This window comes from Callorhinus ursinus, unplaced genomic scaffold, assembly GCF_003265705.2.
Source record: "Callorhinus ursinus isolate GAN/ISIS: 27379988/994484 unplaced genomic scaffold, GSC_fseal_2.0 scaffold34, whole genome shotgun sequence".
Classification (NCBI taxonomy): Eukaryota; Metazoa; Chordata; class Mammalia; order Carnivora; family Otariidae; genus Callorhinus; species Callorhinus ursinus.
In genome coordinates this window covers 5,279,546-5,304,880 of record NW_027397096.1, presented here as the reverse complement: position 1 = coordinate 5,304,880, position 25,335 = coordinate 5,279,546, and the positions used below count along the sequence as shown (strand labels likewise).

Below are 25,335 nucleotides of genomic sequence, written 5' to 3'. Positions count from 1 at the left end.
ATTTATAGGAAGGGCCCCCAAAAGCTGCGAGGGAAGAAATAAATTCTCTTTGGATAATAGAGTTGTTTCTGCTATTCCCCCAACTCTTTATTTAAGCTAATTCCTAACAAATTATCAAATTTTAGTTTGGTTATAGAATGGACTCTTTAAACTTTGGTCAATTTAGTCACTTGACTTGCCCAAGCAATCAACACAGCTTGATTTCCATATACTTACAAATGTATACAGCTTGTGTTAATCAGCTTAAAATAACAAAGGCTGAATGATCACAAAATGCATTGAGATAGGGGTCCTACTCATTCTCCTGACCCCATAATATCTTGTCAGAAACAAATAAAGAGAGATACATCCCATATAACATCCTATCCAAACTATTATGCTCTATCAATAGTTATTGAAATCATATCACCATACGAGATGCATCCTATAAAATAATATGACTTTAACTTAAGATTTAGTGATTGTCATAACTGCCATTTTTCATAATATAAAAATTTATTCATTTTAATGTAAAAGTTAAAGATACACTTTCAAATAAAATATGCACTAAAAACTAGGCATGATGTAGTTGGCAAAAATTACAGTGTTTTAAGCAGTTACTAAACGTGTCTCTTCTGAAACTAGTCAACTAAAGTAGACATTCCTTTTTTTCCTCCTCGAAAACACTAAGTTTATTGCCAAACAAATGGCAATACTTTTACAAGTACATAGTATGAGCAAACTATGGCAATTCTTCAGGAGATTACTTAAATAAATTTTCAAGGCCTTGGAGAGAACTGGTCCACACTCTCAGGAAGAAGAGATCATGTCATTCTCGGCATGTGAGCTATCTGTAAGGGAACTACAACTGCCATAAGGGAAACACCAGCACACCGAGTACTGTACAGCTGCAGCATGTTCCGCTGACTGCTAAGATATGGGTCACAGAGGTGTATTACTATTTCTTTAATTTCCCAATTTTAACAACATACCTAATTTAACCTAAAGGAACCCAATAAAGATTAAGTACGTAACACAGATCTTATAACTATAATTCATCTCTTATAGTATGCCATAATAAAAAAAAGTGACAGTACTATGAGTACCATTTTCAAAGCTGACAAAAGTCTACAATATAATAAAATTCAAATAGTCGACAGATTTTCAGATTTCTTAGGAAGAAACAGAATATTTTAGATCTAAACACTGTACTTATGAACTGAGTATGAATATGTTTCCCAGAAAGAAAACAAAACTGCAAACACTATCAATTCTAACTAACCCTCAAAAACATATCACTAAAACTTTCATTTGACAATGTGACAGTAAGAAACAAAATCTGTGAATTTGGCTAAAGAACCATGGAAGAAAAGAACTTATGAGGTGTATTGAACCAAGAATCAATAAAAAGGAAATCTTACACTAAGAATAAATTTAAGTTTAGGAGCCCAAATATCTAAGAAAAACTTCATGGGATTTCAAGACAAAGTATTTCCATAACTGTCTTCAGTGAAACTCTGTAATGGTCAATTCCATAAATCTGCATAGTTACTTTATGAATAGTCCTTTCAGTCAGAAAGTACTTCAGATTCAGTATCTATTAGCCTCAAACCATAGGAAAGAAAAAAACCAATCCTAACAAGAAACAATTTATCAAACGTTCTATAATATGATAAAGTATCATCATCCAAAGTATAGCTTTAAAAGATACTTTACAGACTCAAATTTATGCTTTTTGTCAAGCATAAAGGTTACTGATGCTGAGCATTTTAAAACTTAGCCAATATAGGTTTTTCTTTATAAAAATACACTTATTGACGTGACCTCTGGTACAAACACACTCCACCTTCACACATGCAGTACTCATTGGAGTACAGAAGGATGCACAACCACTTCACCATATACACTGAGGCATGCATGAAGTACCACTCCAGGCATGCTTTAAATCCACAAAGGAGCAGCAGCTCAGCCACTTACAGCAGTGCCAAGTCCATGCTTGAAAGTGCTCTATATATTCAATTGTAGACAAAAATATTTCACAATTAAAGTAACTAGCCACAAAGTATCAAAAAAGTATATACTTGGGTTTATTTAATACAAGTTTTAAGCATTTATGTAAAACCATCCACTGTAATAAATGGAATGCTTTTAGTATTATAAGTAAAGGAGAAAAATAGTAATATTTTAATTCTGAATTACACATAAACCTGAGGGGGGAAATCATCTTTTTTTTTTTCTTAAAATGGCCTTCAAAGTAAACATTGAGGATACAATGTCTTGGTTCACTACCCTGGCAAAAGTAAAGTAAAAATTTTTAAAATTTTTAATACAAACATACCTTATCTGCAATCAGATTCATTAAGCTTTCCCTTTCTGGGATAAGTAACATCTCATGTTATTTATACCTATAATTTAACCCACGGATACTCAACTGAGCAACTTATCATTCCCTCAACGCATTTTAGTTGTTCACAATGTCTGGGGGTGGGAGGAGGAAAGTGGCCCAAATGGCATTTAAGGAAATGAGGATCAGGGATACTAGGCGTCTTGCGATGCACAAGGTAGTGCTGCACAACAAGGAACTGCCCTGCCCAAAATGCTACTAGCACCCCACTGAGAAAAACTAAATGTGTCACTACATAGATTTAGAGTTATTTTTCCCCTGCAGGAATGGATAAAAGAAGAGACAACAGGAGCGCCTAGGTGGCTCAGTAGGTTAAGCGTCCGACTCTTGATTTCAGCTTGGGTCATGAGATGGAGCCCTGTGTTGGGCTCCATGCTGGGCATAAAGCCTGCTTAAGATTCTCTCTTTGCCTCTGCCTCTGCCCCTCCCTCTCTAAAAAAAGGGAAGGGAGAGGAGAAGGGAAGGGAGGGGAGGGGAGGGAAGGGAAGAGAAGGGAAGAGAAGGGAATGGAAGAGAAGAGAAGAGAAGAGAAGGGAAGGGAAGGCAAGAGAAGGGAAGAGAAGAGAAGAGAAGGGAAGGGAAGAGAAGAGAAGGGGAAGAGGCAGAATTTGGTTTAATTAAACACATCCAAGGCAAATGAATGTGGGGAGGAATTTTTAACTCATCAGAGATACACTCTTAAAAATGGGATTTGATTTTAAAGAGGACAAAAATACCTAAATAATCAATGATTAAGGCAACCCTCTCAGGTCCCCTCCCTCTTTAGGAGCTTTGTACTATCACTCATAAACTTTGCTTTGCTGCCCACCAAAAAATAAATAGATAGATACACAAATAAATAAAGCCCCTTTTAAAGGAGAAAAAGAAAAAGTTGACCAATTTACACATAAATGGATAAAAGTAGAGCTCGAGAACCTTCAAAATATTATTGTTCCTAACCAAAACAACAGAATTTGGCAGAATTTTTAAGATTTGGAGTCCAAATATCTAAGAAAAACTTCATGTGATTTCAAGACAAAGTATTTCCAAAACTGTCTTCATTGAGACTCTGTAATGGTCAAATAGTTAAAACTTCATGGTCCAAATGTGACAAGGTTTCATTATCATTCTACTTAATGTATTCACATCAGAGTCGAAGGTTTCACAAGTACCTTTTAATGAGCTCGCTTATTTTGTCTGATATGCTTTTGTATCATGTCAATACCTCCATTTAAGTGTGCTAATATTTCATTTAAGGAGGACTAAAAAGTACAATCAAATATGATCTTACCATTTTTAAAAAATGCACCATACTGGCCTACACCATAAATAGTTACTACTTTTAACTTAAATGGTAAAGTGACAAGTCAGAATATACCAAATGCCGGGAAAAGGCTAGGAGTATTAAAATAATATTTAAAGAGTCTGGGATGAAATGTTCAATTATATTCTCAGTGGCACTGTTCTTAAGGGCTTTTGATGCAAATAAAATATTTTAGGTTTAATCTTCCCAAAGGATCCTATTAACTCCTCTTTTCTCAATAAAGGCCCTCAGGTCAAATTGAATATGAAAAATATAATTGTGTATCAGTTACTAGATATAATCACCTAAGAGAAATCTCCCTATACCATACATCTAAGTTCAAAACCTTTTATAAACCAAGAATGTCTTTCTTAAAAAGAAATAAAAAAGTAAAGAAAGGAAGAAAAAAAATTTTAAGTAATTTAGCAATACCTTTTGGACTTACATTGGTGATGATTCGATGGAGTGAATTTACCAGCACATAGTGAAATGTAGAAGGGGAATTCTGAGCCAGGCAGATCTACACAGGCAAAGGAAAAAACTGTATATTATTTCTGTGAGAAAAATATTCAACACAAATGAGGATAAAGAGAAACAGGAAAAAAAAGTTTTTAAAAAACAATAAATTCTTAAGGTCTTAAAATTAACATTAATATATAATATTGAGAAATACCAATTGATCTTTCTAGTCTTTTCACATTTATAAAGATCAACAGCATCAGTAAACATAACTGTATAAAAACTAATGCTCTCACCTTAAAGTGTTGGTTGTTGTGAGGGCTTATACGAAAGCAAGAAACAAGGCAGTCAATCATTAGATCCACATCTGCAGGCTGACTGCCTCTTGAGAATGGTTTACTTGGATTAAAAAGCAGGTTCTATGAAAATCCCAAAAGAAAACAAAAGCCTTTAAACAATCATGCAGTATTTTTTTACTAGTATTTAATAATATCAACACAATATCCACACACATGGAAATAACATTCAGTTGCCAGAAGAAGCACAAAGCACTAATGTGGTTCATCACTCTGATAAAATTCTTACTATATAAGATATGGTTCCTTTTAGGTCCTAAATGCTACAATATTTTAAAACCAAGTCTGAATATTTATGATAACTTAAGAAAACCAGTTAATTCTGTGTGTTCATCATATTCTAAGCCAATTTAGTCTGAGGAACACAGAAACAACAAAAGCAGGTCTTATGAACTTACCATCTAAGATGATTCAGACCTTTAGCATCAGCAATTATCTTTGACAATGATCTAGCATAACAATACTTTACTAGAAGTTTATTTTTCCTTTAGTTTTCTTAAAGTTTGTAGTAAAGAAATAACAAGCATATTACCTTAAGATCTACCACCATGGACTGAACTAGTAGGAAAATGACAGAGTTATCTTCCCAGTTGATGTAAGTACTTGCTTTACACAGTTTGACACAGGCAATTGCGGCACTTTCCGTCAGCTGCCTGCTTCCTCCGTGGCCGGCAAGTGCTTTTCGTAGACTGTCCAAAAACAACTTCTATAGAATTCAAATATAGAAAGAAGTTTCTAGTTAATTAATGTGCAGTTTCTAACATTTCAGACTTGTCTAAGAGCAAATTATCAGCCTCTAAAAATTATATTCTAAAACTACATAATTGATATTTCCGATTTTTAATTTCACAATTTAAGTAGTTGTCATCATTTACATGTTTCTCAAATCTAAAAAAAAATAGAATCTGTTCTTCACTTCCTTTGTTGAATTATTAAAAGAACACAGTCCTTCCTAAACAAGGTAGTTGACTTCTCAACCCTAAGTTCAGCTGATTATATTCTCTTTTTAAATAGTCTAAACTCCAGGCTATACTCAACCTTTAGCCTTCCAACTAAGGATATACCTAAGGCTGTTCTATTGCTCTAAATAAAATCTGTTCCGGGGTGCCTGGGTGGCTCAGTCCGTTGAGCATCTGCCTTCAGCTCAGGTCGTGACCTCGGAGTCCTGGAATCGAGCCCCACACGTTGGGCTCCCTGCTCGGTGGGGAACCTGCTGCTCCCCCTGCTTGTGCTCTCTCTCAAATAAATAAATAAAATCTTTAAAAAATAAATAAATAAATTCTGTTCCTCACAAAAACTTACCCATTCTTGTGATCTCAAGCCCTCTTTGCAGCTCACTAACAAACTGCTCCCTCTGCTTTTCTCCTAAATAAAAATTTCGCATCTCCATTTATATGTATTCTCAAATATAATGTGTCAAAAGCTAAACTGATCAAACAACAGCAGAATATATATTCTTCTCCAGTACACATGAACAATATCTAGGATAGACCATGTGTTAGGCTACAAAACAGGTCTTAATAAATTTAAAGAGATTGAAATCATATGAAATACTTTTCCTGGGGCACCTGGGTCGCTCAATCATTTAAGAGTTGGCCTTCAGCTCAGGTCATGATCCCAGGGTCCTGGGATCGAGCCCCACAACTGCCTCCTGGCTCAGGAGGGAGCCTGCTTCTCCCTCTCCCTCTGTAGCTCCCCCTGCTTGTGCTCTCTCTCTGTCAAATAAATAAATAAAATCTTAAAAAAAAAAAAAAGAAAAATATTTTTCCTGATCAAAAAAAGAAGATCCACATTACCAAAAACAGGAGCTGAAAGTGAGAACATTACTATTTTAAAGAAATAAAAGATTATAAAATAATACTATGAAAAATTATAAGCCAACAATTGGATAATTCGGACAAAATGGGCAAATTCCTAGAAACATACAATCTACCAAAACTGATTCATTAAGAAACAGAAAATCTGAATTGACCTAGAACTAGTATGGAGATTAAATCAGTAATCAAAAAATTCCCAACAAAGAAAAACCCAGGACAGGTGGTTTCACTGGTGAATTCTATCACACATTTAAAGAAGAATTAATACCAAGCCTCTCAAACACTTCCAAAAATTTAAAGGAGAGGGAACACCTCCTAACTCATGAGGCCAGCATTACCTTAATACTACAGCCAAACAAAAACATGACAAGGAAACTACAGACCAATATCCCTAAAAATATTGATGAAAAAATCCTCAAGAAGAATGAGCAAACCAAATTCAGCAGTATATAAAAGGATTATACACCATGACCAAGTGAACTTTACTTGTAGAGGGTAAAAAAGGTTCAACAACAAAAATCAATCAATAAAATATACCATGTTAGTAGAATGAAGGAAAAAAACTCACATGATCCTTACAATTGATGCAGAAAAAACATTTGACAAAATTCAACACCCTCTCATGATACCAGCCTGGATAAGCTAGGAATAGAAGAAAATTTCCTCAACATGGTAACAGCCATATATAAAAAACCACGGCTAACATCACACTCACAACAGTGAAAGACTGAAAGCTTTTCTCCTAGTAGGAACAAGATAACGATGCCTTGTTTTGCCACTTCTTTTCAACATTACTAGGGAAGTTCTAGGCAGAACATTTAGGAAAAGAAAAAGAAAATAAAAAACATTAAAAGTCATTCAAATTAGGAGAAGTAAAATGGACTCTGTTCTCAGATGATACAATCTTATTTGTAGAACACCTTAAACACACACGCACCTGTTAGAACCAGAAAATTCAGCAAAGTTCTAGGATACAAAATCAACATATATAAATCAGTTGCATTTCTAGACACTAGCAATGAACTGTCTAAAAAGGAAAGTAGGAAAACAATTCCACTTATGATAGCATTAAAAAGAACGTAATACTTGGGAATTAACCAAGGTGGTGAAAGCTTATACAATGAAAACTGTATTAAAAGAAATTAAAGACATAAATAAATGGAAACACATCCCATGTTCATTGACTACAAGACTTAACATTGATAAAATGTCCACAGTACCCAAAACAATCTACAGATTCAATGCAATCCCTATCAAAACCCCAACAGCATTTTTTGCAGAAACAGAAAAAACCCGTCCAGAAATTCATATGGTGTATCAAGTAACAAGAAATAGCCAAAACAATCTTGAGAAAGAATAAAGTTGGAAGACTCATACTTCCTGATTTCAAAACTTACTACAAAGCTACAGTAATCAAAACACTGTGGTACTGGTATGAGAACAGACCTTTACACCAATGAAAAAGAACAGGAAGTCTAGAAACAAATCCTTGCATACAGGATCAAATTATTTTCAACAAGTGTGCTAACACCATTCAATGGAGAAAGGACAGTTTTTTTAAAAAAAGGTGCAGGGAAAACTGGATATCCACATGCAAAAGAATGAAACCAGACCTTTCCCTTACCTTATATATAAAAATTAACTCAAAATAGCTCAAATATCTAAACAGCTAAAACTATAAAACTCCTAGAAGAGAACATAAAAGAAAATCTTTACAACACTGGATTTGGCAATGACTGGATATAAAACCAAAAAAGCACTAGCAACAATAACAACAAAAAAATGGATAAACATTTCATCAAAATGAAAAACCTTTGTGTATCAAATGACACTATTAAGAAAGTAAAATGACAGTCCACAGAATGGGATAAAACATTTGAAAATCATATATCTGATAGGCAATTACCATCTATGACATGTAAAGAACTCCTACAACTCAACAACAAAAAATAGCCCAATTAAAAAATGGGCAAAGAACTTTAATAGACACGTCTCCAAAGAAGATATACAAATGGCCAATAAGCTTATGAAAAGATGATCAACATTGTTAGTCACTAGAAAGATGCAAATCAGGGCACCTGGCTGCCTCAGTCAGAAGAGCATGCAACTCTTAATCTCAGGGTCATGAGTTCAAGCCCCATGTTGGGTGTAGGGATTACCTAAATATATAAACTTAAAGAAAAAAAAAAAGATGTAAATCAAAACCACAACGAAATACCCCTGCACACAAGAAATTTCTAGGAGATAAACAAAATGTGGTCTATAACATACAATGAAATATTTATTCAGCCACAATAAGGAATGAAATTCTGATCATGCAACAAAATGGATCAATCTTGAAAACATTATGTTAAATGGCATAAGCCAGACATATAAGGATAAATATTGTATGATATCATCGATATGAAGTACCTAGAATAGGCAACTGAGAGAAACCAAGAATAGAATAGAGGCTACCAGGGGCTAGGAATAGGGTGAATGAGAAGTTATGTTTAACATACAGAATTTAAGAGGACTAAAAAAAGTTCACTAATAGATAATGGTGATGGTTGCAAAACACTGTGAATGTACTTGATGCCACTGAATTGCACATTAAGAAAGGTTATTTTACCACAATATAAATAAGTAAATAAAATTTTAAAAGATAAACTGACATTTATTTTGACCCAGCTCCCACTTTGGAATTTCCTTTTATCAGCCAAAAACACTACTTTGCATATCTCACCTTTAACCCTAAACTTAAAGTTTCAACCCCAACTGGTTCACAGTATCTTTCATATTGATCACATCTGCCTCTTCATCTTCATTTCTTATCACCACCTGCATGAATCTTCCACCCTCTAGCTAACTTTTCTGAACATCCATTTTCTTGATCACCCTGGCCTGAACAACTCTCTCTTTCTAAGTTCTATTCTTACTTCAAGTTTAACTAAGGTTCCACACCTGTTCTTGCAGCACATATAGCCCACACTCTTCTCCCAGTGGACAGGTACTCCTGATATATAGCTTTGCACCCATAAAGAAATAACGGGGAATTCTAGGGAGACAGCAGTCTAAGCCATCCCTGACTCCTCCTCTCTCTCCTAACTCCTTCATTTCTTGGTTCCTAGGGGATATAGATGTATTTCTCAGGTTCTCTTACAGTTAGATGTGGCCATGTGATGGAGTTCTACCCAATGGAATGTGAATGAAAGTGTGCCATTTCCAGGCCTGGCCATAAAAATCCTCAGCATGATTTCCCATGTTTTCCCTTCTGGTCAGCAGAATAGAATCAACTTCCATGGAAGCTATGTTTTAAAAATGGCAGAGTCTTTGCTGTCCAAGGTCCTAAGAAATCACAAAGAGGAGGGCTGTCCTGCAGAGCTATTCAGATCAGTGGCTCATTACTGTTTCATTGGTATAATAAAGATCACTGTGTGGAGTTATGATACTACCTTCCCTAATGAAATAAAAACACAATAAAATAATAGTAACAAAAACTATAAACTGAAAAAGAGAACCACTTTTCATATAGTTCACAGTCTACAATGTGTAAATGAGAGCCCGATCTGATCTGCTTAGGGTTCTATTTGTTTGTTGTTTGTTCTTTGCTTTCTTTATAATAAAGAGCTAAGTGTGATTACCAATGCCTAGGAGGAGGAGTTCTGCTACACTGCCCAGAGTCTATTGGAGTCTATTGGCTGCTTAAGGGTTTGGGGAGCTCAGACAGCTAAACCAAGCATTTCCCACAGCATACTCACAGGGGGCTCTCAAGTCCCTACAGGCATTCTCAAGAGCTACAGAGTAGTTCTACATGCAGTTTTAAACATTTACATTAAATTCTGTACCCTAAAGAAATGATACACATTCTTCTCCAGTGACCACAGAACACTTTTTAAAGCAAATATGTACCACCATTTTCTAACCACAATTAAATCTTTAAAAATCACCCAAAAATTTAACAATTTGGAAACTATAAAACATTCTTCTAAATCAAATATGGCATCATCAAGTAAGAGACTAATAGACAAAAAGTCCCAGAAGTTAATAAAGAGACTGACAAAAAAAAGAAAAAAAGAAAAAAGGAAAATAAGTAAAGGAAATGAACAGACATGCAAAAAGAAAACATGCAAATGACCACAAAACAGAAATGATCCTGAACCTCACTAATCACAAGCAGTAAAATGAGTTACTCTTTTTCATCTCATTGAAGACTGAAAACCATGCAGTCCTGGTGAGGATGCAGAAAAACAGGCATTCTGATTCTAATGTGACATGCGATGAATATTGGGGAATGTAAATCTAAGAATAACTATTAAAATTTTTAAATACAGGGTGCCTGGGTGGCTCAGTTGGTTAAGCGACTGCCTTCAGCTCAGGTCATGATGCTGGAGTCCCAGGATCTAGTACCGCATCAGGCTCCCTGCTCAGCAGGGAGTCTGCTTCTCCCTCCGACCCTCCCCCCTCGTGCTCTATCTCATTCTCTCTCTCAAATAAATAAATAAATAAAATATTTAAAAGAAAAAATTTTAAATACAGGGGCGTCTGGGTGGCTCATTCAGTTGGGTATCCAACTCTTGATTTTGGCTCAGGTCATCATCTCAGGGTCATGAGATCGAGCCCTGTGCCACGCTCTGCACTCAGTGGGGCGTCTGCTTGGGATTCTGTCTCCCCTCTCCTTCTGCCCCTCCCCCCACTCACACACAGGTGCTGGCACTCTTCTCTCTTTCCCTTTCTAAAATAAATAAAATCTTAAAAAAAATTTTAAATACAAATGCCCTTGACACAGAATCACAGTTTTGGAATTCTACTCTATAGAATTAAAAGCATCAGTTAACAAAAATATATGAACAAAGATATTTACTTAAGGATTAAATGTAATGTCAAAAACCTGAAAAAAAATTTAAGTATTCATCCATTCACAGTGAAATGGCTGAGTAAATGAGGCTCATTAGTGTAAAAGAATATTACCTAACACTTAAAGGAATGTGTTATCAACTACTCTGAGGAACAGCAGAGATACACTCTTAGGTAAATAAAGCAAGATGCAGAGTAATGTGTATACAATGACTTCATTTTGGGATGCCTGGTTGGCTCGGTCAGTGGAGCATACAGCTCTTGGTCTCAGGGTCATGAGTTCGAGCCCCAGATTGGGTATAGAGAGTACTTAAAAATATATATATATGACTTCATTTTAAAATATAACCATCACCACACTAGGTATGTATGTGTATTCTCATTTGAATGTTTGTATGAGCAAGTAGATACAAAAGGAAGGATACATATCAACCAATCATTAATACTGGTTGGCTCAGAAGTAATGTGACTAGGAAAGAGTGAGAATACATTAAAAAAAAAAATACTTTTTTTCAATCCAGAAAGATTTTAAAATCTAAGTTTTTTAACCTAGAAAAGTACTAAGAAATATATAAAAGTATATTTCAAAAATCTTGGGATGTTCCAGATACAAAGGTCACATATTTTATGATTCCATTTATATGAAATATCCAGAATAGGCAAATCCATAGAGACAGAAAGCAGATCGGTAGTTGCCAGAGTCTAGGGTGAGACAGGAGTAAGGAGTGACTGCTAACAGGTACAAAGTTTCTTTCTTTCAGGGATGACAAAAATGTTCTTAAATTAAGATTGCAGTGACGGTTGCACAACTTTTTGTATATGCTAAAAACCACTGAATTGTACACTTTAGAAGAATGAATTTTATGGTATTCGAATTATATCTCAATAAAATGAATAAATAAAATCTTGGTTAGGAACAGTATGACCAAAAAAGCTAAGAGACAGAAAAAGACAGAGTTGACTACTACAAATTTTAAATATCTAAATAGCAAAAACCAAAACAAAAAAACCCATAAACAAAGTTTAAAAAAAGAAACTAAGTAAAAAGTGTACATACAACACACACCCTACACATCAATAAAGAACAAACAATTCGAGCGCCTGGGTGGCTCACTCAGTTAAGTGTCTGCCTTTGGCTCAGGTCATGATCCCAAGGTCCTGGGATCAAGCCCCGTGTTGGGCTCCCTGCTCAGTGGCGAGTCTCCTTCTCCCTCTCCCTCTGCCCCTCTGCCTACCTGTCCTCTCTCTCTCAAATAAATAAAATCTTTAAAAAAAAAAAATTCAATGGAAAATGAGAAATTCATAGAAGATATACAAATAATAAACATTTGGAAGGATGTAGCTGTGATTATTCAAATATAAGTTCACCTAAGAGTAATATTGAATTTATAATAGCTTTTTACCTGTTTATTTTCCCAATACACAGAAACCCTCCCAAAAATTACTCTTTTGACAGGCTCCAAAGCAATCTAACATGAAAAACGGTATCCTCACAATGAAAGAGCGAGGCTACAGACCTAAGTGGAGTATCATAGCATCACAGACTCTAAAGGATTACCTAAGTTCATTTATTTAGCCATCTATTGCATAAATTCCCTATCCAATATTTCTACAAAGTACTGAATCATTCCACTGATTCTGAACATCTCCATCCACAGGCAAGTCATGCAGGAGCCCATTTCATGTTCACTCAGCTAAAAGTATTTCTCCCAGAGTGGCAAAAATAAATAAATAAATAAATAAATAAATAAATAAATAAATAAATAAATAGGAAAGAAAGATGAATTACCAAAACAAACTGAATACAGAAATTCAAATAAAACAATAAGATTAACACCCTACCCTGCTCTATTTTTAAAAAATTTTAAGAGTCCCTTAGAATTAGCAGTTGTTAGAGTATTTCACTATAGATAGCATATGTGGTATCCTACCTTCCTAATAAAATGCTATGAAAGCTGTTCTAAAATACTGAAAATAGTTACTAGACAATTTCATTAGCACCAAGTAGATACAACACCACTAAGTACCTGCAAATAACACAAAAGTGATGGATTCTAATAGGGCAACCATTGCTGTGATTGTTAGAGAAACTACGTTGAACACTGACAGAAGTATCACATAGTCTTCTCTGATAAAAAAAAAATGAAACTAAAGAATTGTTTTAAATCTTTAATTAATGAGGATATCATTTATTTTCCCTTCGAAAGAATTTTTATGTCTCTGCCAAGGCCAGCAAACAAAGAAACCTAAGTGATCATAATTAGAAATGGTTCCCTGAAATACTGTGCTGACAGAATACTAAGCCGAAAGTCATACACACCTTGATTAAAATGAACTAGATGACATTGACATAATGGAAATAATTTTGTCCTCCTCACCTTATTCATGTTGTTTTCATCAACCACATCCTTGGAGATATCCTGGATTATTTCTGGACACAAGATAAGGAGAATGATTTGTAGTGGCCAAACTGCTGCTTTACGTTTGGTGCTTTCAGCAAAACCATCCACCAAGTCAAACAGTTTTTCTGCACATTCTATGTGAAAAATACAATTAAATGATATTACTAAACAAGAATATCTCTGGCGTTAAACTAAAAGCCGGCACTATCCAAAAACCCAAAGGTCAAATTTTTAAAAGATAAAGTGGAAGTTAATTTAAACAATTAAATTTCAGGTAAGCAGACAAGCAATATTATATTGTCTATGTATTAAAAGAGCTATTTTGGGGCACCTGGGTGGCTCAGTCAGTTAAGCGTCTGACTTAGTTTCGGCTCAGGTCATGATCCCATGGGTCGTGAGATCAAGCCCCACATCAGGCTTTATGCCCAGCTGGAGTCTGCTTGGATATTCTCTCCCTCTGCCCCTGCCCCCGTGCTCTCTCTCACTCTCTTTCAAATAAATAAATCAATCTTCTAAAAATAAATAAATAAATAAAAGAGCTATCTTGATCCATCCTAGAAAAGGTCACATTTCAGAACGGACAAACTTGTGTTTAGTCTCAATGTGCAGGGCCTTTTGCAAAGTGTGATGTACACAAGAAGCAGACTGGACAGCTTCTCACAGGTAATCATCATACTCTCCAGGATTCTGTAGTCTCTGCATCACAGCTATATCTCAAGAATTCTAAGTAAGGATATTACTACTTTATACACATCTCCCTAAATACAAAATGAAGCCTCAGAGCACAAAAGAGTACTTCTCTACAAAGAAGAGTCATCAAATATCAAATCCACAACTCTAAAGATGAGAGCTTTATTCCAAACTGCTTTTGCAAATTTGCTCAAAGGAAAGGAAAAGGATTGAGGGAAATTTTGAAATATAAGAGAAAATAATATTTCCTATTTGACATCAGCTAACAAGAAGTAAAAGCACCTTAATAACAAATAATCTGGAAAGTGATAGGTTTTTACCTCATAAGGAAGAGTTTAAAAGATGAATAATCTTATTCTTACCAGCCATATCAGTCTGTGGAATCTGGTATAGCTTTGTAAATTCATCTGGATAATTTTCTACCCAGTTCCAAAATGCCTATAAATAACAAAACATATGCTTTTATATGAAAGCAGGGGTATCTTCAAAATATAGTAAACAAAATGTCACACAACCCAATTATATTACAAACTTCTCATTTCCTTCATAAGAATACTGTAATGCATTCCTCCTAAATATTAATGTGAAATTATCACTGAAGTCATGACTTTTGATTCAAAATAGTAAAGACAGCAACATTTACAAGCAAAATTTAACAAAATTTTAATATCAAAGAGGTTATAACTTACTTTTTCCAGGCTATTTATAACTGCTAACTGTGCAACCTTCTTTAGGGCTTTAAATTTAAATGCAGTTTCTGGAGAAAAAAAAATTTTTTAATTAACTCTAAGATCAGTTAACACAAATTCAGAGCTACTTGTAAAAACACATCACAGAGTACTAACCACTATACGATCACGGCCACTACTTGTAAAAACAAACAAATAAACCAACAAAACTTTCCTTTTACATACAAACTTTTGTTCCAGTATTATTTGTAAGCAATGTGAAGGTAAAGACAATTAATATAAACCAAAAACTCACTGATTATGTCCACTAAAGACAAATTCAATGAAAAGCAAACATGCCTTGAATTTCAAAGATTCTTGGGGTTTTTTTGTTTGTTTGTTTTAAATAATAATTGATTTTTAAAGTATAAAACACATGGTCATTGTAGAAAATTTAAAAAAATACACAACCATCTAAGGGGAATTTAAAACATCATCCATGATTCGTACCATTCAGAATCACAGGTAACAGTGTGATGAACTTTCTTCCACCCCTTTTCGTATGCAAGTATAAGACAAATATATTTACCGCAACTGAGATCATAAAGGCTAAACCAAACCTGTTCTCTTCATTTTACGTAGTATCCCAAATTTTTTCCGTATCATTCAAAATTCCTCATACATATATGATGACTCTAAATATGATAGTAACTATAATTTACAAGCCAGGTATTTTTAATCTAATGTATTTCTTTCACAATCCTAATATCTTCAGATATTATAAGTGAGCAAATTGTGTTTCTGAGGTTACAGATCTAACAAACTACTGAACTGGGTTTCAAAGCCACAGTCTGTTCAAGTATGCTCTGGTGTCTTTCAGCATATTTAAGTCAATATATTAAGTCACTGGTTATTTAAACATTTTCCAATTGTATGTTTAAGATATTCCTAATATATCACTATAAATAACACTAATAAACACTTTTATATTCAAATATTCTCCATATTACTGTTCATTTCTTTATGATAAGATCTAGAAGTAGAATTATCTGGTCAAAGAGATGAATATTTTTTAAGGCTCTTGATAAATATTGCCAAGCTGATTTTCAGAAGGGTTAGGCCAAATGTCACTCACACCAAGCAGCATATGAAAGTAGCTTTATCAACATTGTCATCATTAAACATGTTTTTGTTTTTATTTTGCTAATTTGATTGTTCAAAATAGTGGACTGAACTTTAAAAACGAGACTAAACATTTCTCCATATGAATGTAAATGTAAAGATATTTTTATTTCCTCTTCCGTAAATGTGTTGTCCCCATCTATAAAAAGATTTATACCTGGAAAAAATGATCCTTCTATAAACTATTTTACTGGTAACAGTCCCTTCACAGAAAACTCCGCCTATGGACTTTGCTTGTTTTAACTGAGGTATAATTGACATACAACATTATATTAGTTTCAGGTATACAATAGACTGATTCAGTATTTGAATATATTGTGAAATAATCACAATAAGTTTAGTTAACATCCACTACCATATGTAGTTACAAATTTTTTTTCTTGTGATGAGAATTTTTAAGATCTATTCTCTTAGCAACTTTTAAAAATGCAATCCAGTACTATTAACTATAGTTGCCATGCTGTACATTACATCCCCATGACTTTTTATAACTGGAAGTTTTTATCTTTTGACTCCCCTCACCCATTTTGCTCACTCTCCCATCCCTTGCTTCATGTCTGGCAAACACCACTTTGTTCTCCATATCGATGAGCTTGGTTGGTGTTTTGTTTTGTTTTTTTTAAAGATTCCATCTATAAGTGAGACATACAGTATTTGTCTTTCTCTGACATATTTCACTTAGCATAATTCCCTCAAGGTCCATTCGTGTTGTCACAAATGGTTAAGATTTCCTCCTTCTTTATGGATAATATTCCATTTTAATATAGAATACATATATTCCATTTTACGTATCTTATATATAAGATATAAAACACATTTTTAAACATATGTATAAACATATACGTACATTTTAAATACATATATATAGTTCACATCTTCTTTATCCATTCATCTGTCAATGGATATTGAAGTTGTTTCCATACCTTGGCTATTGTAAAATAATGCTGCAATGAACACCAGGTATATATATCTTCTCAAGTTAATGTTTTCATTTTCTTTGGATAAGTACCAAGAAGTGGAATTGCTGGATCATATGGTAGTTCTCCCTTTAATTTTCTGAGGAACCTCCATATTGTTTTGCTTGGCAACTGTGCCAATTTACATTCCCACCAATAGTGGACATTCTCACCAACTTACTATTTCTTGTTTTGATAACAGCCATTCTAAGAAATGTGAGGAGATACCTCATTGTGGTTCTGATTTGCACTTGCCTGATGATGAGGAATGCTGAACATCTTTCATGTAACTGTTGGTCTTCTTTGGAAAAATAGATATTTTTCAGGTTCTCTGCCCATTTTTAATCACAATATGAGGTTTTTTTGCTATTGAGGTGAAAGAGTTTGTCACATATTTTGTATATTAACCTCTTATTAAGATACATGATTTACAAATATTTTCTCCCATTCAGTAAGCTGCCTTCTCATTTTGTTGATGCTTCGTCTGCTGTGCAGAAGCTTTTAATCTGGTATAGTCCCACTTGCTTAATTTTATTTTTGTTGCCTCCTATGGACTTTTAATGGAGGGATACAGGTACTTACTATTTTTATATAAATACCTTTCTAAGAGATGAGTCTTTGAGTAATAAAACTGTCTAAACAATTTAAATGTCCTTTTTTTCTGGACTTAGAATTGAGTGATTTGTTCTCTAAGTCAGTTTTAAAATATATTCCTACAACTTTCCTAGCTCTTGCTCTCCTTTGATTTCCAAATAATGGCATTATACTTCAAAGCGCTCTGGAGCCTTTTTGCCTTCCCACGTTCATTAACTTCACCTTTACGACACCATGACTATGTTATACACGGTAGTCCATTCTCAATTCCCAAGTATATGCCTTTTATTATTCCAGTTGTACAAGTTTCTGACTGGACAGCCAACCCATACGTCAAAGGCAACAGATGTACAACTAAATTATCATTTTCTTGGCTATGCTCCTTACTGCTATCGATCCTTCCTTTCCTTTCCTGCTTCAATCAGCTTGCTCTGTAATACTTGGTGATACTTCTCTTTAACCTCACATATCTAAATCACCAAATGTTAGGTGATGTACTTTATGTATTTTGGTATACCCTACTTCCTAAATACCGATACCAAACTGGTTATCTACCCTACCCCCATTCCATTAAGACCTGTTCTACCCTCATTTTTCACTCATGTTACTATACAACCAAGTCCCAGAACTTCATGTAAACTTTGGCCATCCTGCAAATTTCAAGCAAAGTGGTATGTCTAAAATAAAATATTGATCCTGCCTTAAAGCCTTTCCATCACTTCCCATGGCCATGTTTTTTTTTTAATTATATAACCCATAAGCACAATGTGTAACAGTTGGCTCTAGAGACAGGCACATGTGATATGAATCTTCCCGTGCCACTCACTAGCTGTCTGACCTTGAAAATGTTACTTACGCCTCAATTTCCTCATCTACATAGGGGATGATAATACTACTATCCGCTTCACAGGGTTCCTCTGAGGATGGATGAGAAAAGGCATGAAACTGCAGAGGATAATGTGTGGCACATGGTGAAAATGCAACAAATATCACTCTGCTTTTATTAACACAATCTGGCCTGCTCTTGTACCTCCATATTTTGCTCTTTTCCTCTTAATCAGTCTTACCCCCAAATACATACCTCTTCCCTCACTATATGCTCACCCTATCTGAGTTTGCCACATTACTTTGCAAATAATTTGGTAATAATATATTTGTCTCATAAACCAGGCCATGAGCTCCGTGGAGACAGATTCAATACTTTATTAATCTTTGTAATCCTAGCACTTAGCATGGTTTCTTGAACACAGTTTCTTAACAAACGCTGTGCATTTTGTTTATTTTTTATTATGTTCAGGTAGCCAACATATAGGACACCATTAGTTTTTGATGTAGTGTTCAACGATTAGTTGTGTATAACACCCAATGCTCATAAAGTGAACTTAAAACACATTACTACTTTTACTATTCATATGACAGGAAGATTCCACTCCTTTCACCAATGGCACCTATAGCCATCTCTTGCTGGCCTATTTAATACTGGCATTTTTATACTTTACACATTTATCAGCTATACTCTAAACTTACATTCATGAGGCAGTTACATTCAATGGGGACGACATCACAATAAAAAGAGGCATTTATTTACACATTTAGTTTCTCTTATTTGGACATGGGGAGCCATTTAAATTAATTATTACAGATTAAACATTTCTAAGAAAACTGATGTTTTAAACAAGTACTTACTCATGGGCAACCAGGACTAGATCTATTTCTGAAATGTCACTACACAGTTATGAAAAATCACAAAACCCTGCTTATACTTCTTAAATTTTATACACAGAGAAAATCTCTAAATTTTATCATCCTTAACTAACATTTAATGATAGATTCTAAGATCTTAAAAATTTCAACTGTGAACTGAATTGTGGTTTATTATAGTTTAAAACAATTGTTGTCCATTTAACATAATAGCTAAAATGATCCATTTTATTTCTTTATTAAAGTTACTGAAAGTGATTTAATTGTTGCTCAGTCTTATAATAGTAATGACCTAAAATCGGTAATAGAAATAGAACACAGCCTTATAGTATTGATCTACACATAGACTTTTTTCTTTTAAAGATTTTATTTATTTACTTCAGAGAGAGAGAGGAGAGAGAGAGCACAAAAGCATGAGCAAGGGGGGAGGGGCAGAAGGAGAAGCAGACTCCCCACTGAGCGGGGAGATTGACATGAGGCTCGATCCCAGGACCCTGAGATCATGACCCGAGCTGAAGGCAGATGCTTAACTGACTGAGCCACCCAAGCGCCCCCTAGATATAGCCTTTTTACATGTCTGGTGAAACAGTTACTGAGTTTAAAGCAAATGTTAAGAAAACAATAAACAAGGTGTTTTGACAATTACATTGCAGAACTGTTGAGATTTTCACAGTTAACATAACTAAATCTTCTTTTAGGTCAGACACAAAACATATTTCATAATTCCTTAATCAATATACAAAGTAAAATTAAAAAGTGTGAATCATATACTATAAGGATTCACATTTAAATTAGCTAGGATCCAATATTACACAAAACTAAAACAATTTTTGTGAAGTGAATTTAGTTATACTCAGTTTATTAATAATGTTCATTAATATTTTATTTAATTAACACTTTCATGCTTATCACAAAAATTCTCTCAATTCCTTGAGACTGTTTATTTTAATCAACATAATCTTGCAAAGAATTTTCCAAAGCTTTAAAATCACATATTAAGGGGCACCTGGGTGGCACAGTCGGTTAGGTGTCCCACTCTTGGTTTCAGCTGGGGCCATGATCTCGGGTCATGAGAGCAAGCCCACATCTGGCTCAAGCTCAGCACGGAGTCTGCTCGGGTTTCTCTCTCCCTCTCCCTTTGCCCTTTCCCATCCCCCACTCTCTCACTCTCTGAAATAAATCTTTAAAAATTTTTTAAAAAATAAAATCACATATTAAGCATTATAGTATCACCAGATGGGATTATAACTGAAATGTTCTACAAGGAAGCAAAAGGCACTGAAAAGGTAAGGGACTCTGTAATTCTGCAAAGTCAGTCAGAAAGTCAGTAACAGACCTGAAAACACAAATATCAGAAATGAGATGCCCGTCTCAATTCCTCCTATTGTCATAAAATCACAATCTTCTGGTTCCATTCTGCAATGGAACTTTGATATCCTGCTAAACAATCTGCTTTTAGCACTACAACAGCTAAACAGATAACTTCTATAACCTATAACTATCCTTAAGAAATGAAATTCTAGAAAAATTAAGTAACAGCACCTGTATATTCTCTTTGTTAAAGCAAAACTTGTAGTTGAACAAAACTTTCCATTGCCAAGATTTAAGATACTCATTTTTTTGTTTTCAAAGGCTCAAAAATTATTGAACCATTAAGCATTATTGTCCATTTCACAAAGACGTTTGCATTATAAAATCCACTTTGATGTCCTAGTTCAACACAATTAGGACAATTCATACATTCAAACACTGGTTTTTCACTCACAGTGATTAGTCTCAAATATATCTTACATTTAAACTTACCCTTTAGGAGTCGTTTTAATTTTGCACAATCCACATTGATATACTGTAACAATTCTATATCATGAACATCAACATTGTCTTCTGAACAAACAGTCAATTCCTGTAATCTGAAAAGTAAAAACCAAAAATAATTTACTATCTTAAGTTCAAAATTCTGAACTGAACAGATTCTTCTCACCCCAATGATGAGTTTATAAGAAAAAATATACATAAAAAAATAAGACAATAAATAATTCTTATAAAATTTACAGGTACATAACTACCTGGGGGGATATGATAAAAGAAGCCAAGATAATCCAGTAGACTTCACTGTGTATACATAAATCAAATCATTATGTTGTATACCTCAAATTTATACAATTTTTATCTAAAAAAAAAATCACAGCATGCAGAAAACTACTGAAGCAGAGAGATACATAAGTATTTGAAATACCAGTCTCTGTGCTATGTGTATTTTTAAAATTTTTCTGTAATGAAAATAAATTTATTAACTTCTGATTACATCAACTAGACTTCAGAAACATAAATGGTATTTTATCTACATTTATAGGATACATTTACTTCATATTGAAAAAAATGAGTAAGCATTTATTCCTTGTACTTTTTGCAATCTGTATGTGTATTTATGTGTTTATTTGATTAATGTCCCTCCCTCACAAAACTTATTCTTGTAAAGACAAGAATTTTTCCAAACCCCAAATTTCCCTTATATTAAATATAAAGTTAACACAAATGTAGAAAAATTTAACACTTAACAAAAATAGATTTTTTTAAACTCATAAAAAAAATCACTTAAGTCTGAATAAAATTTTTCCTCCATTTCTCACTAACAACCACAGAAGTCAGATTTTTTTATTGTTATTTTATTTGCTTGCTTTATTTATTTATAGTCAATTCAATTAATAAACATATAATTATTACTGGTTTCAGATAGAGGTGATTCATCAGTCTTATATAATATACAGTGCTCATTATATCACATGCCCTCCTTAATGCACATCACCCAGTTACACCATCCTCCAACCTCCCTCGGCTCCAGCAACCCTCAGTTTGTTTCCTATGGTTAAGAGTCTCTTATGAGGGATGCCTGGGTGGCTCAGTCAGTTAAGCGTCTGCCTCTGGCTCAGGGTCCTGGGATTGAGTCCCACGTCAAGCTCCCTATTCAGTGGGAAACCTGCTTCTCCCTCTCCCACTCCCCCTGCTTGTGCTCCCACTCTCGCTGTCTCTCTGTCAAATAAATAAAATCTTTTTTTAAAAAAGTCTCTTATGGTTTGTCTCCCTGGTTTCATCTTGTTTTATTTTTTCCTTTCTTCCCCTATGATCCTCTTTTGTTTCTTAAATTCCACATAACAGTGAGATCATATGGTAACTGTCTTTCTCTGATTGACTTATTTTTCTTAGCATAACACCCTCTGGTTCCATCCACAGCATTGCAAATGGCAAGATTTCATTTTTTTGATTGCAGAGTAATATTCCACTGTGTGTGTGTATGCATATATACACATATACACACTACATCTTCTTTATCCATTCATCTGTCAATGGACATCTGGGCTCTTTCCATAGTCTGACTACTGTGGACATGGCTGCTATAAACATTGGGGTGCAGGAGCCCCTTCAGATCACTACATTGTATCTGTGGGGTAAATCCCCAGTAGTGCAATTGCTGTGTGGTAGGGTAGCTCTATTCTCAACTTTTTGAGGAACCTCCAAACTCTTTTCCAGAGTGGCTGCACCAGCTTGCATTCCCACCAACAGTGTGGGAGGGTTCCCCTTTCTCTGCACCCTCACCAACATCTGTCATTTCCGGACTTTTTTTTTTTTTTAAGATTTTATTTATTTATTTGAGAGAGAGAATGAGAGAGAGCACGAGAGGGAAGAGGGTCATTCTGACTGGTGTGAGGTCGTATCTCATTATGGTTTTGATCTGTATTTCCCTGATGCCAAGTGATGTTGAATTTTTCATGTGTCTGTTGGCCATTTGTATGTCTTCTTTGGAGAAATGTCTGTTCAGGTCTTCTGCCCATTTCTTGAATGGATTATTTGTTCTTTAGGTGTTATGATAAGTTCTTTATAGATTTTGGATACTAGCCCTTTATCTGATATGTCATTTACAAATACCTTCTCCCAAATTCTGTCAGTTGTCTTTTGGTTTTGTCGTCTGTTTCCTTTGCTGTGAGAAGTCAGCTTTTCAAAAGCTGACAATGTTAATCTACTGAATTGTGCTTACTAATGAGGAATACTCATTACTTCAATTAAGATATCAAAAATGTAAGCAGATGAATGGAATTACTAATGTTCATAAATGCAGAGACAGACAGATATGGTGAAAAAGCACAAATACTACAAAATCTCACTCATAATATTAACTCAAATTGCGGCCATTTTAATGCAGTCTAAAACTGATGTTAATCATCATACTAAACCTTCAGTTGCTAAAAGTGATACCAATCCCATTTCTTCCTTCACAAATTCCTTTTTCACTAACTTTAGCCCGATGTATAGCTAACATTAAAATTATTCTAAGCACTTACACTGACGCTCTTCATATCATCAGGGTGAGAAAAGCTTAGCAGTTCACACTGGGAATGCCAAGGTCCTCAATACTGATTTACATGCTAAAAATTCCACAACTGATGCAAAGAGCCTAGGAAATATGGTATATGATTCCTTAGGAAACACAACTTAATAAATCAGCAACACCAACTTCTGAAAAGCTGACTCTTGTATTTGTGAAAAAATGGAAGAAAAGTTTAATTCTTTTTACAGCCCAGTATTTCCATAGGGAAGGGGTATTTTGTGAGGCTTAAACATCATTTCTGAAGGAGAAAAATCAAAGGGTAGTTGGAGCAAAAGAAGTAAAGTAGAAAACTTATTAAAACATCTAGAAAGACCAGGTAAACTGAAAACAACAAAAAGATATTTAAAACCTATAGAAATAAAATAAAATAAAAGTGCCTGGAAGGCTCAGTTGGTTAAGTGTCCAACTCTTGATTTCAGCTCAGGTCATGATCTCAGGGTTGTGAGCTTGAGACCCTCATCGGGCTCTGTACTCAGTGGGGAATCTGCTTGAGATTCTTTCTCTCCCTCTCCCTCTGCTCCCCCCCACCTTTCTCACTCTCTCCCTCTCTAAAAAAAGGAAAAAAAAAAAAAAAAAGAAAGAAAATAAGACAAAAACCCCCCATCCACCCAGGTGCAGAAATGAGAGGAACCTAAAAACCAGAGATGGTTTTGAAGACATGGTCTGACCTTGCAACAAAGGAAGCACTGGAGCTAGGTTTTTTCCTCTCCTTAACCTCGGGATTTGTGGCTAACACCTACATGGGACTGGATACAAAGCTTTATACCCTAATAACGCAGGGAATAGAACTGGGGCCCTACAAAAAACATGACTAGCAAGAACTATGCAATTCCTTAAATGTGAGTTGCACCGAGAGAGATGGAATGAAAGGAGAGTGGAAGGAGATAAAAAAATCTACTAACATAAGATGTCTGTCTGCTCTGGCTGTTTTGGGTAGGGGAAAAAGTCACCCAGAGCTGTTACCTTATAAGGGTTTGAGGTCCACATTTACACTATTCATACAATCTGGGAATGAGAAATTAACCAAAAAAAAAAACAAAAAAAAAGTCCAGAGCTGGGCACTTAGCAAAAGCAAATGCAAAAACCATCACTAGGACACTCCCACAGCTACAAGAGATTCCCAAAGAAAATACAGATGTGCACTAGAGATGGATTTGTAATCAAAGTTTACAGAAAAGAGAGGAAACCATTCACTATGAATGAGAACTGGCACATACAAGTATATGAAATTATTTAACGATCTTAAGAGAATATAAAATATGTTTTAAATGATTATAGCCATATAAAAAATTTAAGACTATTAAGAAGAATAAGAAACCATTAAAAAAAAATCAGATCTGTAAAAGAATCAAATAGAACTTTGGGCACCTGGGTGACTCAGTCGTTAACCATCTGCCTTCGGCTCAGGTCATGATCCCAGGGTCCTGGGATCGAGCCCCACACTGGGCTCCCTGCTCCACAGGAAGCCTGCTTCTCCCTCTCCCACTCCCCTGCTTATGTTCCCTCTCTCGCTGTGTCTCTGTCAAATAAATAAATAAAATCTTTAAAAAAAAAAAAAAAGAATCAAACAGAACTTTTGGGGCACGTGATGGCTCAGTCAGTTAAGCATCTGACTCTTGATTTCG

The 25,335-nt window shown here is 34.7% G+C and overlaps 1 protein-coding gene across 8 annotated transcripts in view; it reads right to left on the bottom strand.

Moving 5' to 3' along the window:
* The window catches only part of NF1 (neurofibromin 1), a 276,874-nt gene that overhangs the window by 175,913 nt on the left and 75,626 nt on the right, over positions 1–25,335 (bottom strand). For 6 of the 8 annotated variants that reach the window (XR_012374424.1, XM_073879379.1, XM_073879374.1 and 3 more), the window contains exons 5-12: positions 21,130–21,236; positions 14,915–14,982; positions 14,588–14,663; positions 13,512–13,669; positions 5,013–5,186; positions 4,421–4,543; positions 4,111–4,185; positions 1,957–1,986 (exon numbers count right to left, since the gene is read on the bottom strand). Coding sequence is in view for 7 of the 8 variants with exons in the window: in XM_073879379.1 (XP_073735480.1) it covers positions 1,957–1,986; positions 4,111–4,185; positions 4,421–4,543; positions 5,013–5,186; positions 13,512–13,669; positions 14,588–14,663; positions 14,915–14,982; positions 21,130–21,236 (811 nt within the window). In the remaining variant the exon portion in view is untranslated. The remainder of the gene's footprint in view (positions 1–1,956; positions 1,987–4,110; positions 4,186–4,420; positions 4,544–5,012; positions 5,187–13,511; positions 13,670–14,587; positions 14,664–14,914; positions 14,983–21,129; positions 21,237–25,335) is intronic. The other 2 variants (XM_073879376.1, XM_025851205.2) reach the window with 1 other exon arrangement.